This window comes from Talpa europaea (genome assembly GCF_964194135.1).
Source record: "Talpa europaea genome assembly, chromosome: 5".
NCBI classification, from domain to species: domain Eukaryota; kingdom Metazoa; phylum Chordata; class Mammalia; order Eulipotyphla; family Talpidae; genus Talpa; species Talpa europaea.
This window is the reverse complement of record NC_140071.1, coordinates 71,837,121-71,856,783: the sequence shown is the minus strand read 5'-3', so window position 1 is coordinate 71,856,783 and position 19,663 is coordinate 71,837,121. Positions and strand designations below refer to the sequence as shown.

At 38.1% G+C, this 19,663-nt stretch overlaps 1 protein-coding gene across 1 annotated transcript in view; it reads left to right on the top strand.

The window, feature by feature from the left end:
* Positions 1-19,663, top strand: part of EPB41L4A (erythrocyte membrane protein band 4.1 like 4A) — a gene marked incomplete at both ends in the record, with an annotated part of 314,692 nt that overhangs the window by 222,440 nt on the left and 72,589 nt on the right. The window contains 4 exons of the mRNA XM_084234013.1: positions 315-403; positions 1,028-1,091; positions 16,744-16,835; positions 18,172-18,249. Of these exons, the coding sequence (XP_084090139.1) occupies positions 315-403; positions 1,028-1,091; positions 16,744-16,835; positions 18,172-18,249 (323 nt within the window). The remainder of the gene's footprint in view (positions 1-314; positions 404-1,027; positions 1,092-16,743; positions 16,836-18,171; positions 18,250-19,663) is intronic.

The window sequence follows — 19,663 nt, the reverse complement described above, 5'->3', positions numbered from 1 at the left end:
AATGTGGAACCAGGGTAGAAAACCTCTGTGACTCAACATGGGATGAGTCATCATTGACCTAATTGGTAGTTCAGGTGTTATTTAATGAACTGAAGTTAGCAATTAAAATATGTTAAGAAACATTTTCTTTAAAACACTGAAAAAAATGAACAGCTAGTTAGCTACCATCATGTCTAGCTAGCTTTTTAATCTAATGTCTTTCAAAAACATGCCATTATTAATGCAACAAATTGTGTTTGTATGGCCCATTGAGTTTGATAAAGAACTTTTACATGAATAAATTCATGGTTATAAACATATGTTTATATTTGCAGGGAGAAAACAAGTCTGAGTATTTCCTAGGATTAACCCCAGTTGGTGTTGTTGTCTACAAGAATAAAAAGCAAGTGGGAAAGTATTTCTGGTATGTACAATTTATGGGCAGAGTTAATATTAAAGTACATTCTATGAAAAAAAAAAGTACATTCTATGTGATGACTTATGGTAATGGCAGTACAAGGAGTGGAAAACAGGTATATTTCCATTGGTTGATAATAAATGAGTGAAATTGGGTATAAATTTTCTCCCAGTGAATCTCAGTATATATTTTTTCTGTAAGTTTCAGGTACTGTGATTCTGTACTGTCTTGTCCATGGAAACTGTGTAGTCGGTTTCCTGCCTGTGTAGGTGTGTGCTGGTGGGCCACAGCCCATACCTATTGAGTACTAACTCTCTGTAGGGGAGAATCTGAGAGAGGTTTAAGAGTCTTTAGCTTTATACAATATCTGGGGGCACTGCAAGAGACTGGGGACTCCACGCTTTGCATTAGTGAATAGGCACAGGAGAATGAAAGTGGAGTTGTTTAATAAGGTGTCCTGAGCAAAGACATTTAGGGAATTCTCCATAATTACTGCAGTAGAGCATAAAGGAGTTAGTGTTTTTCATAATGATCCAATGTTTTTTCATACTGAACCAGTATTTTACCACTGTATTATATCTGAAGATTAATAAATAACATCAGCACCACCATCAATGCTTTGTTTTTCAGGCCTCGGATTACAAAGGTTCACTTCAAGGAGACACAGTATGAACTAAGAGTACTAGGAAAGGATGTAAGTTTCTGTTCAGTGCTTTTGCTTAACTGAGAAGGGACATCTTATCTGTTCATTGACAAAAGATTGTAAAGCAAAATTTCCATGTTTTCTTCAACTGAAGCCACATGAACCAGGTTAATTAATTTGCAGGCACAACTTCTCATGTAATGGGAAGGAGACTGAATAGATCAGTGAATTGGTAATGGAGAAATGTCATTTTAGTTTTAGCAAAGGTTAAAATCCTTTCTAGACTAGAGGTGGGGAAAGAAGGTGATTGTCATTTCCTTGTAATGTGCACTTTGGTGCTTTTTGAGGTAGGAATCATAAAATAAGAAGGGTTCATTCTGCTTACTGGATAAAAAGTGTTCCAGTTTTGTTCTAAAGTTCTCAAGGGAGTCACTGTCCTGCTCCTTCTTTAATTGATATGGAAAGTTAGGGACATTTTCAAAGGAGAATGTCAGACAAGGGAGCAAGCATTCTGAACTTGACTCCGCACCTTGGTGGTGTCCTTCAGACTGTATGGGTAGTGAGCACAGTGCTTGTCAGAACTTTCACCCCTTGAGGTAGCTTTTAGGATATAGGGCAAAAGACAAGGATGTAAAGCTTCCTTTTAATCTACCCATAAAAAAATGTTCCCTTGAAGTGTTATTACTGTAAAGCATATTTATAGGATAAATGAATAAAATATGATGTAAGAGAATCCCCCTTCTGCCTCTTTGACACTATATGTAGAACAAAAATCTAAGTGAATGGCGTTGAGGTGTCCTGCTGGTGAGATAATTGTAAAAAAAAGTAAATAAGTCTGTGCTTGTGCATCTGAAAGTTGAGACACAGGAAAGATATGAGTGGGGCCTGGTACAGAGCCTCTCATGTAGCAGGTATTCAATAAATATGTGTCAAATGATCAATAACCTGATCTGCTGAGATTGTTCACTCTTAATCAGAAAACCTGATGTCGCTCTTTCTTCTTCTAGAAGAAAGCAGTGATCCCACTCCACTGTTTGGCAGCTTCCATTTATTGATAACGTTAAAATTTGCATATGGAAATTAGTTTTAGTTTATCAAGAGTTAAAATTAGCTGGGTTGTATGGCAGATCCATTTCTAGTGTTTTGAAGAACCCCCACACAGTTTTCCATAGTGGGTGATCAGTTTACAATACAAATTTTTAAAGAAATGATAGTCAAAAACACCAGGGTAATTCTCAGTGGTCTAGTTTGGAGAAAATTCAGTGCTCAGTCTTAAAAGATATGTTAATATAAGATTGAGTTAAAATTATCCATAATATTGTAGGGTTATACAGTTTTCTTTGTGTCCTGCCACTGGTTTTATGTGGCTTAGTAATGCAAAGAGTAAGGTCTGTTCAATATGTTAAAAATAATACCTCGAGTTTTGAATTAGAATATGATAAAATGATCAAAGTTTTCATCAGAGTGTTACTATTACTCAAAATCCTTTTTCCCTGTACAACTTATTTTTATGAGTTAGTCCTTTGGTGAACTATTTTTGGGTCATTATTGTATTAAAAATGTGCCTATCTTAGGATAAATATTTGGTAAAATTACAACTAACCTGAACTTTAAGCTTCTTAGATTTCTCTGTGATTAGGTGAAGACAACAACAACAAAATTGAGACTATCATGTTACTTTTTTAATGACAGTCTCCATGGTATGAGCTGGTATCCTTGAACACTCTGCTCAGATCTTGTCCCTTCTGCTATTTTGAGAAGGGCTGGTAGTTGAATACCATCAAATACCCTGCTTTCACCTGGAGACTTAACAATGGTGTCAGAGATCTTTAGTAAAACTAGTATCAGAATTTAGGCCTAAATCAAAGGAATTTTTAAAAAATTCAATAGCACCCTAAATTAACCAAAGCTCTGCATCTGTGAGCATTCTTGCTTTTATGAATATGTGTTTATTACGAAGGAGTTACGTCTTTAAAACCTGTTAACAAATGGTTGATTTTCATTGAATGCCTTCACCACAAAGATTCTTCCTTATTCATTCATTCAACAACTATTGCTTATGTTAAAAATCCAACTGGGGGCTTCCCTGGTGGCGCTAGGGGTTAAGCACTGCACTATGAAGCAATCCGCAGCCTCTGCAGCACTTGTTCGATCCCCAGCCAGCTAGGGAGCAACCCACATGGCGCAGAAGACCTCTCCTGTCTTGCCCACTGCTCCCCTTAGCGTGTTTTTCAGTTAGTCTGCCTGTTCTGCTCCCCACTCTCTGGTGAATCCTCTCACCCCTGGCACCTCTGGCCTGTACTGCTGTACCTCTGGCTCTTGTATGCATAAATAAATAAATCTTTAAAAAATATCTAGCTGGGGCATAATTGTGGCTCATATCAAGGTAGCAACACTCTAAGTGTTGAGCAGCTGTTGGATTCTGGTTCTAACTACGTGGTTTCCCGGGCGTGGTGATCATTGCCAAGACCAGTTTTAGTAGAATGAAGAATGAGGGGCAACAGCTGGGACTACATCAAATTAAAGAGCTTCTGCACAGCAAAAGAGACAATAACAAAAACAAAGAGAAACCCCACCAACTGGGAGAACATTTTTGCACCCAACACTAATGATAAAGGACTAATCACAAAAATCTGCAAAGAGCTGATGAGACTCAGCAACAACAAAGAAAATAATCCAGTCAAAAAATGGGCAGAAGAGCTAAAAAGAAACTTCTCTGAAGAGGAAATGCAAATGGCCAACAGACATATGAAAAAATGTTCAACATCACTTGTAATCAGGGAAATGCAAATCAAAACTACCATGAGATACCATCTCACACCAGTGAGAATGGCACATATTAAAAAAACTAGCAACAACAAATGTTGGCGAGGGTGTGGAGAAAAAGGAACTCTTCTGCACTGTTGGTGGGAGTGCAAACTGGTCCAACCACTATGGAGAGCTGTGTGGAGATTTCTGGACCTACTAAACATAGAGCTTCCATATGATCCAGCAATTCCACTCCTAGGTATTTACCCAAAGGACACAGAAACATCAATTCCAAAGAGCACCTGCACCCCTATGTTTATAGCAGCACTGTTTACAATAGCTAAGTTTTGGAAACAACCCAAATGCCCAAAAATAGATGACTGGATCAAGAAGATGTGGTACATATATACCATGGAATATTACTCAGCATTCAAAAAAGATAAACACATGCAATTTGCAGCAACATGGATGGAGCTGGAAGGGATCATGCTCAGCGAAATAAGCCAGAAAGAAAAAGAAAAATACCGGATGGTCTCACTCATAGCAGGAATCTAGAAAACTTAAATAAGGGACCAGGAAAATGAATATAAGAAAGTGAAAATCAAAATTAACAAAAAACTATGAACCAGAGACACTTTTTGGGGGGTGGGGGCGGGAGGGGAAGGATTGGGGTCAGAATGGGGCGTTTGCAATTGTATGGGGGAATATAAAAATAAAATTTATTATTTAAAAAAAATAAAAAAATAAAAAAAAAGAAGAATGAAGTTTAACCCTGTAATCCTACTCTCAGTTCTAATCTGGAGAATCACAAGGGGCAAGTGTATTTACTGAAGTCCTTATGTGAAAGGCAGAAGAGGGAGGAGAAGAAACTTGAAGACCAAATTAATAGGAGAAAATGAACACCAAAGTTGATGCATACCCCCTAAGAAAATCAAAAGGAGGGAATAGGAGGAGAGGAATAAAAGATGGTGAAGGTAGATAACTCTTGAGGAACCTGACATAAAGAGGAATAAAAGGCTGGCAGACAGGGGAAGGGAGTTAAAAAGTTGTGTTTTGTATTTATTTTTTGTTTTGTATTTTTGATTGGAAGAAATAATGATGCAGTTATACTCTGATGAATATGACCCGACATGTAATGAAAACTTGATGGTGTAGGAGAGAGTGAGACCTGATGGAATGAGACCCCTTGCTTCTATGGCAAGCATAAAAATGGAGTGATGGTTTTAGATGGCAGCCAGAACAGTTCATTCATGATTAGTGACAGGAAAACAGCATGTGAATATAGAACAGGTTTGGGGATTTTCTCTCTTGATTATTTTGAACACTTCTTCCTCTCCTCCCTCAGAGAACTGAGTCAACAACTGAGATTGAGGTTGGGGAGGAGGTTTAGATGTCTGAAGAACAAAGATGTGATTAAGTAGTTGTTTTGGAGAGAAAATTGACAAGGGACCATGATAATTTATATGATAGTTTGGTAGAGGGTTAAAGAAAGGCCAATCATGGTATGCTTTCCTCTAGCCACAGTCAGAGACACTGCTGCAGGCAGAGAACAAATAGAGTTGGTTTTGCCAAGAGAGTAATGCAGGGAGAGTAAGGGAATCCAGTGAGGCAGGACAGTGATTCACCATGGAACTGAAATCGAATACGGAGATGAGCAAGGAGAGTGAAGAAGGAGTGGTTGGATTTGTGGTGGAAGTCCTGGGGGTGGTTGAAATATTGTTGAGGGTATAGTAATGGAGGAAGTAAACTGGGAAGAGGATGGGTCAGAAAGCTGAATGCTAACATTGAGAGTATGGTAGGACTTTATTTTAGGTGTGAAGTCCTAGGCCCTAGGGCAGTGGTTCTCAACTGGAGGCAGTTTTCCTCCCACTTACATTCCCCCGCCCCTGGACATTTGGCAACTCTTGGAGAAATTGTTGGCTGTCGTGGTGTAGGATGAGGTTGCTGGCCTCTCAAGGGCAGGATTGGGTGTGTTGCTAAATGCTGTTCAATATGTTGTGCAGGCACTGGATGGTCATCCACATGTGTCAGTAGTGCTAAAGCTAAGAAATCCTGCTCTGGAGTCATGAGCATGGGAGTGAATGGTTGGGATAGGAAGGAAGATACTGTTAGAAGACAGTTGTTTAGGGAACTGAGAGGTCTAGGTATTGGAGGGATCATTTTTATCATTTATATATTGAAAATTCCCATGGCATAATATTGAAGAGCGTGGCAGTGACTGGAATAACAATGGTCTGTGAGGAGGATTACTTTAAGAATGACAGCCACCTGTAGTCATGAGAGCTTTCAGGTGATATAATCTGAGGATATTCAAAACTGGAAGTTTGAATGGGGAGGGGAGAGAATGATCTGAAAGAGGCAATGGGGAGCAAGGAGGTTTCTCCAAGACAGTGAGGGAAAAAGTCATAGTGGTTTGGGCCTCCCCTGGTGGCGCAGTGGTTGAGAGCTGGGCTTCGAGGCTGCCCGCAGCCTCTGCAGTGCCGGTTCATTCCCTGGCCGCCGGCGAGGGTCCCACCAAAAAAAAAAAAGTCACAGTGGAGTCATAGTGGTTTTCTCAGGTTTTTACTGGCAGGGAAGAGTAGAATCGGGATTTCACTGATGCTGACTGGTGGGCCATCAGCTCCGGAGGGCATGAAGGAGGTTTTCAGGAGTTGCCTAGCAGCAAGGGAAGGGATGTGCAGAGTTTGTTTGGGGATGATTGACATAAACAAAGATAAGGAACATTAAAGAGAGTGGATCCAGTTGATTCAAAGTAGATGAAGTGCAGAGGCTGCGAATGTCAAATGGAGTGAGGGTTGGTTTCCATGTCTCCCATCAATCCAGCCTACTGATGGGGTAGGCAGCCTGTGGGAAGCCAGGTTACCCCAGTGTACGGTTCTGTCTTATTTTTCTTAGGAGTGGGCCTCTCTGACCTGTAAGTGCATGCTGGGTCTCATATTGGTTAGTGGACAGAAGACTGGTGGGGAACCCACATCAGCACATCAGATTTGTATTTCAGAAAGAGCTGTCTGGATGCAGGTGGAACATGGAGATGAGAACAGAGGCAGACAATTTAGGAGACCACGTGCTGATGAAGGGAATGAGGAGAGGTGGTTACCACATGGATAGAGAGAAATGGGGGAATTTGGGAGGTATTTAGGAGGAAACTTGCTTCTGATTGGTGAGAGATTAAGTGTTTTTGTGAGAAATAGGGAGTTTAAGATCATACCCAAATTTCTTGGTGTCCTCAAAAGACAGATAGTACAATCCCTGGCAGCACACACATATATTGGCAGGCAGTAAACACATTTGTTGACTAAATGAATAAATAATGCTGTGCTAATGCGTCATGAAACTAATCTCAGCTAAATTACCAGTGTGACAGGATGTAGAACCAAAAGGTTCTTGGCAACTCTGGCCATGAGTAATTAGAACCACTTGGCTGAACTTTCTGGCCTCCTCTGCGAGAGTACACGGGAAGTGATGATGGCCAGGAGTTCTTACTGTTTGTCAACAAGCCATAGAAGTCTCATGTACATAAGTTATCCCACATTTTAAATAGGACTATAGATTTAGAAAAATATCATTTAAAAACAATCCCCAGTTTGCAAAGTTTACAATATTACAAAGAACCTGTTGTTTCATATGTATACATTGTACTCTCTTTCCATTTTCATTTGTGTTTACTCTGTCTCAACACACAGCTCACACACACACAGATTCTGTAAGTTTCATGTGTCTCTAAATATTTCAGCTTATCAGCTGTCACCACAGGAGTTATTAACTTAAATTTATATTAACTTAATACTTTTATCATCCACTTTCTATATTCCAGTTTTGTTGGTTGACCTAATATCCTTTATAATGTTTCCCCTTCTAGAATGGAATTCAATTAACTTCCTTTAATCTGGAAAATTTTACAGTATTTTTTTCATGACATTGATATTTTTGATTAAATTCTACCCCACTTCTTCAAAATTTTTGAAGAATGCAGTTCTATTCCACTTTTCATTTCATATTTGTCTGATACTTCCTTGTGATTCGACTGAAGTTTTACGTTCTCAGCTGGAAAGCTGCATTGGTGATGTTGTGTCCTTCTCAACGTGTCACATCTGGAGGTCATGGCGGCTATCTGTCTCTCGTTAGTTGTTAGTTTGATGACCAGTCAGAGGGTTGCAGATTTCTCCACTCTATAATTATGGTGGTTGTTTTTTTCTCTTGCAACTATTAAGTAATTTGTGAGGAGATACTTTAAGTCAATTCAAATCTGAAGTTCCATGTGAAGATGTCCCTATAGATCTGACATTTACTGAAGATTCTTGACTGACCCAATTTTTCACTCTCATGCTTGCAAAATGCTGATTTTACAGCTCCCCCACATTTGTCAGTCAGCCTTTGGCTGTGAGCAGGGGTCTCACCTTCTCTCCATGTTATTTATTTCTCTGTAATCAGGACTGACTTATGAATTCCTGTTTTCCCCACTGGTCTACAATACTTTACTGTGCCTAACTATTTAGTATCAAGTTCACCTTGATATGGGTAGGGAGAGTCCTTTAATCTGTCTCCTGTGACCTGCTTTTCTCATTTTTTCACACTTTCTTCATTTCTGGTTCTTTAGGTGCTTCTTGTACCTATCTTGTCCCTACTCTAGTATTAGCCATTCCTTCAAAGAACCCTGACTCATTTTAGTAGTGAGGAATGGTCAAGATCTGATTACTATGTGTGGTCATTGCTACAGGGATCACTTTGCTTCTTGATATTTTCAGTGGACAGAGCTAAGGAATATACACATGCATACAGACATCAATATAAGTACACGTGTATGTATATGTGCCCTCCTACACACACTTACACATGTTTTAGAAATCAGGAGTTCATACCATGCCTCTGAGTTCTGCCTAGCCCCGTAGAGTTCTTCCTTTCCTCATTTAATATTTATATATCTTCATTTGGGGGTGAGAATCTGACTTCCAGCAAGAGCAACACATTAACTTGCTTGCTAAGTTGCAGAATATATCTCAAAAATTGTTTCAGAATTGCTTTTGTCAAACCACCAAAATTGACAATTAGTTGCAATTCTTTCACTCACATATATCACCTCACCCAAATGGAGGGCACGTAGTAAAACACAGTGGTCTATATTACTTGGATAGGCCTCTCCTCCTCTTCCCCTATCCTGTCACTGTGTTTATGGTATTTATTTCAAATCAAATTCAGTTTACAGTTTGTTTGCTTTCAGTTCTAGGTTTCCCTTCACATTCTCATTTATGTGATTAGATTTTTTGAAGACATGGAAGATGAACATGCTTCCAAAAGTAAATACTGTCTAAACATCATACTCAGAGAAGTATCAGTATCTCCCATGTCCCTTCAGTTCTGTCCTCCCACACTTCCTTATGGTAACCACTTTATTGTTGTGTGTTTTATTCTCTCTGTTTCTTTTTGTAAAGATAAGCATATATATTTTTATTTTCTCCTTTCTTACCTAAATGGTAGTATACTATATATGCTCTTACACTTTTCTTTCATTTAGAACTAGTTACTAGAAATCTCTCTAATTGAGTGCTTTCTCCTTCTGCACAGCTATGTGGTACTCCATTGAGTGTATGTACCATACTTTATTCAATCTTTTATGCTGGGGCATTTGGGTAGTTTTAAGTAGTTTGCAATTATAGATTTTTATTCAATCAGTAACTTTCTGCATTTTGCATCTGGGGTAAATTCCTAGTAGTTGAATTGCTCAGTCATAGGCTAAGTTTATATGTAGCTTTGTTAAACATTGCTTTATTCCTCCCTCCCCACATTCACCTATAGTTTTTATGCCATTTTATTTCCACCTACATAATATGAGGTTATTGAAACTATGTATTTGATATTTTCCCCAAGTATTTGTAAGTATGGGTTAAACTGTTAGTAATATTTGGATCCTGATGCCACATGATAGTTAGAAATTTTCAAATTCTGTGATGGATTACTAAACCTGTGGTCAAGCAGCATATTTAAGTTCATGTCTCTCACTTTGGACTGCTCACTGAACAACACTGACCTGTACTTCCTTAGCTATAAAGTGACTATGAGAATATTTTATCAGGTTTTGAGGTTGAACAGGCCTACTCCAAAATTGGACTTGTAATAGGCACCAGTTCCTGTACTTGAATCATGTCTGTCTTGGCCTCCTGCCACTTGGGAGCTCCTGAAGTTTTGCGCAAGAAAGGATTGAGGCAGTGGGCCTCCCCTGATGGCACAGAGGTTGAGCGCCGGGCTGTGAAGCTGCCCCCAGCCTCTGCAAGGGTCCCACATGGTGCCACAGGCCTCTCCTGCCACGCCCACTGCTCCCCTCAGCAGTGTATTTCGTCAGTCTGCCTGTTCTGTTCCCAGCTCTGGCTCTGGTGAATTCTCTCACCCTCCCTCACTTCTGACTGTACCCAGTGCTTGTATAAATAAATAAATAAATAAATAAATAAATAAATAAATAAATAAATAAATAAATCTAAAAAAAAAAAAGGGATTGGGGCAGCACCCTTGTTCTTGGTTGCTCATGAGTCTTAGTGGTGAGTGGTTTGTGCCAAGGCAGGAAGAGGCGCCCAGGGGAAACTGTGTCTCTTAGGTCCAATACTTTTTCTTTCTTTTACTTGCTAGTTTGTTTCTTGACTTTCTCTATAATTAAGATGCAGATGTGCTTTTCATTTTAATGAGCTTAGTAATATTATGAAAAAAATAATATTTGTAAGATTGGTAATTTGATTATTATCATTAAAATTATATCTGCAAGTATAAGAGAGAAATGTCACTTTAGTAAATGCTATAATTTCTCTAAACAGCAAATGAGGGAAAGATAGAATAAAAACAACAGTAATAAAAGTAAACCAAGTGAAACCCCTAGGTTTGTAAATTTCTTCAAATAGGAAGCAGAATGAACACAATAATTTTCAAAGTTTATTGAAACACAATATAGATTATTCTCTAATGTTTTGACTCACATTTTCTCCTTTACAACTATATAATTTATATTTCTTAGAATTAGTGTTAATACAATTGTTCAACAACCAATTACCTATAAAATAGGTAAAATCATTTTTCACATGTAGTATACATTTTTGGTATAATCCACACAGCTGACAAAGAGTACTGGAAGATTTTAGCAACTTTTGTTCTTTTAGAATAACATAATATATACATGAATGGAAATTAGTTTTGTTCTCTAAGTGTTCTGTTGAAATGCAGTGTGTTTTGATTCAAACTATTACATACATCTTAAGAAGAACTTTTAAATAAAATACTGGTGCATGTGTAGAGGGGGGTTTAAGTGTGCTGCAATGTTTTCTGTACTGCAATACTTAAAAGATACTTGGTTGAAAAAATGTTTTTTGATCAATTAAATTAAGGAAACACCAGTTACCTTAATCATTTGCACTGGTAGATTCACAGTGCACGTTAGCGTAGTAAAAGATCTAAGTGTTTAGCACAGTGCTTCACAAATTTCTTGATCATAGAACCCTTTTAAGCCAATACGAGAAAATAATATTGTAAGAAACACTCTTTGGGGAGCATTATGTCAGACAAAAACTAAAAGAATAAGATAATATTTTACTCAGTATTTTCAAATTTCTTTATTTTCAAATTTCTTCCCTTTCCATGATTGGCAACTTTTGGTCTTTTTTTTTGTTTCAAGACTCACTCTGGGGCCTTCCTGGTGGTGCAGCGGTTGAGCGCTGGGTTGCGAAGCTGCCCGCAGCCTCTGCAGCGCCAGTTCATTCCCCGGCTGCTCCCTGGCCACCGGAGGAGGGTCCCACATGGTGTGCAGACCTCTCCTGCCGCCCACTGCCGCCCGCTGCTCCCCTCAGCAGTGTACTTTGGTCCTTCTGCCTGCTCTGCTCCCTGTTCTGGCTCTGGTGAATTCTCTCACCCTCCCGCGCTTCTGACTGTACCCAGTGCTTGTATAAATAAATAAATAATAAAATCTTTAAAAAAAAAAAAAGACTCACTCTGAATTCTTTAGCCAGATTTGAATTCAGGATACCTAGAAACAGAGAACAACAGGAAAACATAGGAAAAGTCACTAAGGCAAAAATTGTGTGTGCTGTCGCATATACAAACATAGTTCAGTTTTTAAAACTGAAATCTTCAATCTCACCATTTATGATGATAAAACTTCTCAAAACTTAAAAAATTTAGATATGTCTTTGATATCTATATTCAGTTGAAGAATGCAATTTTTCAGTTCCTCAACTTGGCTGCTTTTGCTTTATCGATAGTTAAGTTGTATCAATCATTTGCTATCTGCTCTCTGATGATTTTGGTTTTTTTGATCAATTAAATTAAGGAAACACCGGTTATCTTAATCAGTTTAATTCCCCAAGGTCTAAAGTTAACAAGTGTTGAGTAAATATAAGTACTGCAGAGATTGATGTAAAAAAAAAAAAAAAACCACAATACTTTAGATTTGTAATCTTCACATTTCTTTTTAGCTTTTCCACTTCTATATATATCTGTGCTGTTGGTTTTTTTAGGTACTTATATACAGATTGAACCTTAATATTACTAGAAATACTAATCTCTTTTACTTTTAAATATTTGACCTATGCAGTGTACTTTGGGTTACTTCTAGTGACTTCAGAGGTGAGCCAGTTGTAAAATTTAGCGATATAGCCATGAATGATGTTTTGGTCAGTGATGGAACATGTATATGGCAGTGGCCCCAATAGGCTATGCTATGGAGGCTAGTTTGGTAGTAATAGTTACCGTCAAGGTTTGTGTAAGTGTACTCTAAAACATTCATGTAAAGATAAAATCGTCTAATGATGCATTTCTCACAGTGTGTCCCTGTTGTTAAGCAATGCATGACTGTAATAGGATTGAGAAAATGCTCATCCTCCTAATTCCAAGAAGGCTGTGGAAGATAGATTGTCTAGTCATGGCTTTTTCCAAAATAGAAACAGGAAGGAGCCTACTAGTATAGGATTATGTGTGACAAGGAGGATTAGGTGTAGAGAACATAGAGTTGGGACAGGTGGAGTGGTTTGAGGAGGCACAAAGAGAGTAAATTGCTGAGCAGCTTGCAGAATGAGCCCCTCCATGATCCAAGTATACTTTGGAAAAGCCATAATAAACTAGATTTATTTCAAGCTTGCAAAGAAAAAACATAGTAAAGATGGGAAAAGACATTGAGAAATTCAGATGGAATTATGTTGGGAATGTTGATACATAGGTCCTGAATTCTTGCAAATGATGGAATTAGGAATTTGAGCCAAATTTTTTAGAGTTCCATGGAGTCATAAAGCCCCCCATGATATCTGAATGCTGATTTAAGCTCAGTCAGTTTATAAATATAAAAAAAAAAAGAAATAGATTCAGACAATAGCTTCGCTTTAGGCATTGAATAGAAGTGTTTTAATATTTTTTGCCAAAAGCCAGCATTGAATGCCTGTATAAGTTATTTTAGCAGTAGGTTGAATGAACTTCTTAAATTAAGTAGCTGCTCATCACTGTATGAATGGGTGAAAAGGTGTTAATTTGCACTATATGTTTGGAAAAGATTTATCAGAAGAGTAACATAAAGAAAGAGACACTTGAAATGCCACATCAGTTATATTCATTCCAGCAGTTACTGTGGGTGGCAAAAGTACACAGAATCCATTCAGAAAATCTGGCTCTCTTTTTACTTATGTTAACCCCCTTTTTTGTCTGGACCGTTCTGCTTACAATGGGATAAAAACAGGTAGTGGTGTTATAGTGCTATGTAAATGGAGAATGAGTTCATACTTGTCACTTGTCCATGGCAGAAGTAATTAGGAGGGCTTCAGGAACTTCTTTTGTCCTTCTAGCATATTTGTACCAAAGGATATGGAGAAAAACCACTTCAGGTTGGATTTTAAATACCTGGAATTCTTTAATTATGTGATGGTAGTTTAAAAAAATATTTGAAAATTGGGTAACCTATGATGAAGTCTCTAAACTGAATGTAAAAGAGTAAACACATTTATGTGAAGGATAAAGTTAACACTGGTCCAAGAACAATTTGAGGTTTACAGATTTACTTCATTTTTTTAAAGATTTATTTATGTATGCATACAAGAACTGGGGTACAGGCCAGAGATGCGGGGGGTGAGAGGATTCACCAGAGACAGAATGGGGAACAGAACAGGAGGATTGATCCAATTACACTGCTGAGGGGAGCAGCAGACGAGGCAGGAGAGTTCTGCTGTGCCTTGTGGGTTACTCTCTGGCCGGCCGGGGATTGAACTTGTACTACAGTGGCTGCAGACAGCTTCATAGTTTGTGTCTTAACCCCTTGCGCCACCAGGGGGGCCAAGATTTACTTCATTTTTGAGAATGCATGCTTTTTTGCTTCTTTTTTACTTTGGCAATCTGGAGTATAGGGAATTAAATAAGATTTTTTATTTAGGTGCCTAAGTTCCTCCTTTCTGAATGCTCTAGCTAAAATGTGAAGTGTCTGTATCACAGGTCATCAGCAGCTACCATTTCTGGCTGGTGCGCTGCCCAGTGTGCCCTGGGCAGCACTTTGTGCTTCTGTGATGAAGGCACAGAGAGGTGGTCGTGAACGGGTTCAGGGAGATAGTAGCTGGGGAGGGCAGGGGTGGCCTGTACTGTGCTAGCTTTATCTTAATAGCTTATCCCAATCTTGCAAATGAAAAAAAAAAATAACTGACCTGTGAGTTTTCTTTCTGGATAGTTCAGAGACCTTAAAATGTCCATTTTTATATAAGAAACTCTTAACAGAGGTTGCCTCTGAGGAGGTGAGCAGGTTGCCTCTGTGGTGGGAGGCAGATTCAGTTATTGTGTAGCCACTTCGGTGACTTTTGACTTTTGTGCCATTTGTGTATATTATGAGTTAAGAAAAAGTAAAGGAAAAGGAAATATCCCCATAACACCCCACCTCTCCACAGGAAGTTTGACCTTCCCACTCCACACCAAGGACTTTCTGTGATTTCCTCTGCATCTCCTTCCATACCCTCCCCCCACTTTATTTTGCTTTTGAGGAAAACATTCTAATTTCATTGTCTTTCTTTCCCTTGTCTTAATTTTGTAAATACTACCCTTTCATGAAAGTCAATGAAAATTTCTCACCATGAAATGGTGGACATTCTGACAGACATTTCAAATCTGATTTGACCTTTCCAGGTCATATAAGCATCCCATGTTCCTCCCAGCCTCTTTGACATCACTGCTGTATGGTTCATTTGACCTTTCTCACATCACCTTTCCAGGCACCCTCCTTGGGATTCATCCTGATCTGTTCTCCCCACACAATCTCCCTTACACTTAGGTGAAATCCTCTGTGTGACAGATACCCCTCAGCTCCCTACCAGTAAGTTGAATGAGCTACTGGGCTATGTTTAGCTTTCTATTCCATGGACATCTCAGTCCCTAACCATCCAAGTCTGAAGTCTTTTCCACTTGCTATATTTTAGTATGTGCTTAGCATTAAGCCAGGGAATAACCCTGGGTTTTTTTTTTTTTTCCTTTTTTTTTTTGAATTATTTATTTATTTATACAAGCACTGGTTACAGTCAGAAGCATGGGAGAGTGAGAGAAGTCACCAGAGCCAGAGTAGGGAGCAGAACAGACAGATTGACAAAATACACTGCTGCGGGAGCAGCGGGCACAGCAGGAAAGGTCTGTGCGCACACCATGTGGGACCCTCGCGGGTGGCCGGGGATCGAACCAGCACTGCAGAGGCTGCAGGCAGCTTTGCAGCCAAGTGCTCAACCGATGGGCCACCAGGGAGGCCCTTGGGGAGGCCCGTGGGGAGGCCTCTGGGTTTCTTTCTCCACTTTACAGTTTGGAATTGCAGCTCACCTGATTGTAGTAGGGTATATGGGCTCAGTTTCATATTCTTTCATGTTACAAATGAATACCTAAATTGGGCAGCCTCATTCCAGAGAGACTTGGGAGACATTTTATGTATATAAATGTTCTGACTTTGTTAAAAAAAAATGGGGGTGGCGAGGGAGGAATCATTGTAATTATTCCTCTTCACTGATAATTTTGTGTTTATGAATCTATAAACCTTATTCTAAGGTGTTTCTACGCTTGAAACTTGTTCAGTTTTTATTTAAAACTCAGTTAAAATTATTTAACTTTACAGATCTTGTGGTTTATTAATTTAGGATCATGTTATGTTTTGCTTAGTTACCTATTCAGTCACTTAAAGACCTGTAAAATTAGAATTATTACTGATTACCTTTATTTCCTATGTACTAGGTACAGAGAATTGAGCAATTATAGGATTAAAATAAGTTAAAATTCATTGTACATCTATTATGTGAAAATTTACATTGGCCTATCATTTAATTTAATTTACTCTATTAGGTGAATAAAGAATGGAAAAGCTCAATAGCAGAGATGTTATGGAATTTTCCTGAATTATATTGCTATGGGTGGTCAGTTATTTTAAGTATAGCCTGTACATTCTGAAAGTAGGACAGTTAAGAACTGGGTTTATGGATATCTCCTATTTCTTCAGGATTTCTTTCTTCTCTTCCTCCCTCCCTCCCTCCCTCCCTCCCTCCCTCCCTCCCTTCCTTCCTTCCTTCCTTCCTCCCTCCCTTCTTCCCTTCCTCCCTCCCTCCCTTCTTCCCTTCCTCCCTCCCTCCCTTCTTCTCTCCCTCCCTTCTTCTCTCCTTCCCTCCCTCTGATTTTTGTTTTTGCTGTCCACTTATTTTGGAAACATTTGCAATACTTAAGTTTCATTACCCTGGTTATCCATAGTCATGGCTGATGCAGAAGTCAGTAATAAAGGTGATAGTGCTAAGATTAAACAGAACTTATATTTTGTAATTTTAATTAATTGAGGGTGGTTTCAAGTAACCCTCCAAAAATAGTTGCCAAGAGATAATTATCCTTTGTTTTATGTGTTAACAGTGATCTCTCTGTTTATTTGAATTTTTGGTACCTAGAGGGTGGCTCTTTTCTGATGAATGTGTGGTCAGTGATACTTTTCTCTCTCTCTCAGTGCAATGAAACTTCATTCTTTTTTGAAGCTCGAAGTAAAACTGCCTGCAAGCATCTCTGGAAGTGTAGTGTAGAACATCATACATTTTTTAGGTATGTTGATATGAATGCTTTGTTCTCCAAATAAGTGAAAATTATATTTGTTTTTAAAATAGGAGTTTTCTCCAAGTAGAAATTTAGAAGTATTTCTCTTTTATTAAAATTTTCAGTAATCTAATTCTCTGGATTGTATTAATACAAACACATACACATGTATGCGCACACACACACACACGCACACACACCTTCTTTGCTCATACTATAAGAAAGGGTCACAGGTAATTTATTTTTAGGCTTATGTAAAAAGTCCAGCTTTGGTGCTGATAGAAATTATGTGTTCTGCTGTGGACATGCTAACCTTGAAATGCCTGTTAACAGAAATGCCTTGTAAACAGAGATGTGAAGCATGCAATAGGGTGTTACAAGCTCCCTGGAAGACCAGGGATGGCCATGTAAATTTAGGAGGTGTTAAAGTTACCTCTTTATTGAAAAAGTGATGAGAGAAGCAGAAAGTCAAGGACTGAACTTTTGGGACTTTCCCAGCAATTTGAAGGGGAAGAGTATGAGTATGAAGAGTAACCAGGAGACTGTGTGGGTTAAATGAGGAATGAGGGTTGAATTTGCCAGGATGAATGGGGAACTGGTAACAGTATTATGTGCTCCTGGGAGGTCAGGTAAAGCTGAGGATAGAGAATTCATCATTGGAAGGTAGGGAGACTTTTTGTTTATTTCATGTCCTTATGGTGTAGAGATAAAATTAAATTTTTATAAGGCAATATATTACATTTTATTTTATTTTTTAATTTAAAACCAAGTTATTTATTAATTATTCCTATTTTATCTGTATAGAACAATTTCCCTAAATAGCATGATATTGAAGAAATATTCTTATAAAATGTCCAGTGTCATTTATACAGTTTGCGTTAGCAGAAGGATGTGTCCTGAAAGTCTGGGGGGCTGAGCAAGGAGCACCCTAGAGAGTGTCTGTTGAAGGTTCCCCATGCTGGAATATATACTGTACAAAGAAGAATGAACCACCTTATCAGATATGATTAACTGCCTTGAGAACCTTAGCATCAACATAACGATAAAATTCCTAAGATAATTTAAATAGACAAAGTAAATTGACTCATAATTAAAGAATATATAACGTTTTTCAGAAAGTATGAGTATTTTGATATTATGCCTACATAAAATCTTAGTGTGTAGTTGTGTTTCAAATATTAGCTTAAAACAACTGATTGTTTTCTGTCAATATTTAGAAAAATTGTATTTTAACCAATTGTTTAATAGTATTGCACTATTATAATTTCTACATAGCTTTTGTTTGTGTTACATAAGTATCTGTATTTATAAGGTTTTATCTAATTTTCTTTTAAAAATTCATTAGAATGCCAGAAAATGAATCAAACTCATTGTCAAGAAAACTCAGCAAGTTTGGCTCCATGAGTTATAAGCACCGGTATAGGTAAATGATGTTTTTCCTTGGCGGGGGTATATGTATGTGTGTTTGTGAATAAATATTTAAATCAGTTGTCCACATACATGCACATTAAAGTTTGTGGTTTAATTTTTTCTTATTTTCCACAGTGTCAATGTATTTTATAAACATATTAGTTTATTAAAACTTTTTTGGCAAAAATGATTTTCCATGCATAAATATATTTAATGTTTGCATTAGCTGTATTAAATTTGAGGGTTTTTAGAATGTAATAGAGCTTGTTTTCAGAAATTCACTTTTATACAATTATTTCCAGTTATATTGTAATTATGGAACAAAGTAGGTTTTCTGAGTAGCAGTTGTGTTCTTAGATCACAAACTAGTGAGGGGATCAGTTGATCCCTTGTTGTAACACATACACACATGCGCGCACATACATGATCAAATCTTGTCTCCTACCCCATGAATGTTTTCCATTTACTGCTTCATTTTAGCACCACAGCCTTCTGTAATATTATCCTCATTAATATGAGGCGCAGGGCCTCCCCGGTGGCTCAGCAGTTGAGCGCTGGGTTGCGAAGCTGCCCGCTGCCTCTGCAGTGCCGGTTTGATCCCCGGCTGCTCCCCGGCCACCGGAGGAGGGTCCCACATGGCGCACAGACCTCTCCTGCCGCCCGCTGCTCCCCTCAGCAGTGTACTTGAACAGTCTGCCTGTCTGCTCCCTGCTCTGGCTCTGGTGAATTCTCTCACCCTCCTGTGCTTCTGACTGTACTCAGTGCTTGTATAAATAATAAATAAATAAATATTAAAAAAAAAGTTCAAAAAACTGGGGAATATTTAAAAAAAAAAAATATGAGGCTCAGAGAGGCCAAGTTACTTTTCAAGATAACCCAACTAGAAAGCAGAGAAGTGATGTCCATATGGTAGCAGCCTAATTCAAAAGCCAATGCTTTTTAGTCATTAGTCTTTTAGAAAACTTAGTCATTACTTACGGGAAAAAATAGACCTATTTAATGTTATGTGACCACCAATCCTTTCAGAAAATTAAAATTTAATTTGTGGGGAAAGACTGAGCTGAAATCAGCAATCTCATTCATTGGTCCTTATTCGTTGGTCCTTGTTATCAGAGCCCAACAATGTGAAATAAAAATTGATTTAACTTGTGACTAAAAAATTTGTTATACACAGATAATTCTTTCATTTTTTTGTTGTTTTATTATCAAAGACCAGTAATGTCAAATAAAAATTGATTTAACCTGTGACTAAATCATGTTATACACTTATAATTCTTTCTCTGAGCCCCTTAAAAATTAACCTTGCCTTTATTTGTTGATTGACTCCTGTGTGTGTGATTTTTTTTAGTGTCTATTCCCATTTCTTTTTTTGTTTTTTTGTATTATTTTTCTATTGAGATAACATTAGTTTACAATACTGTGTATGT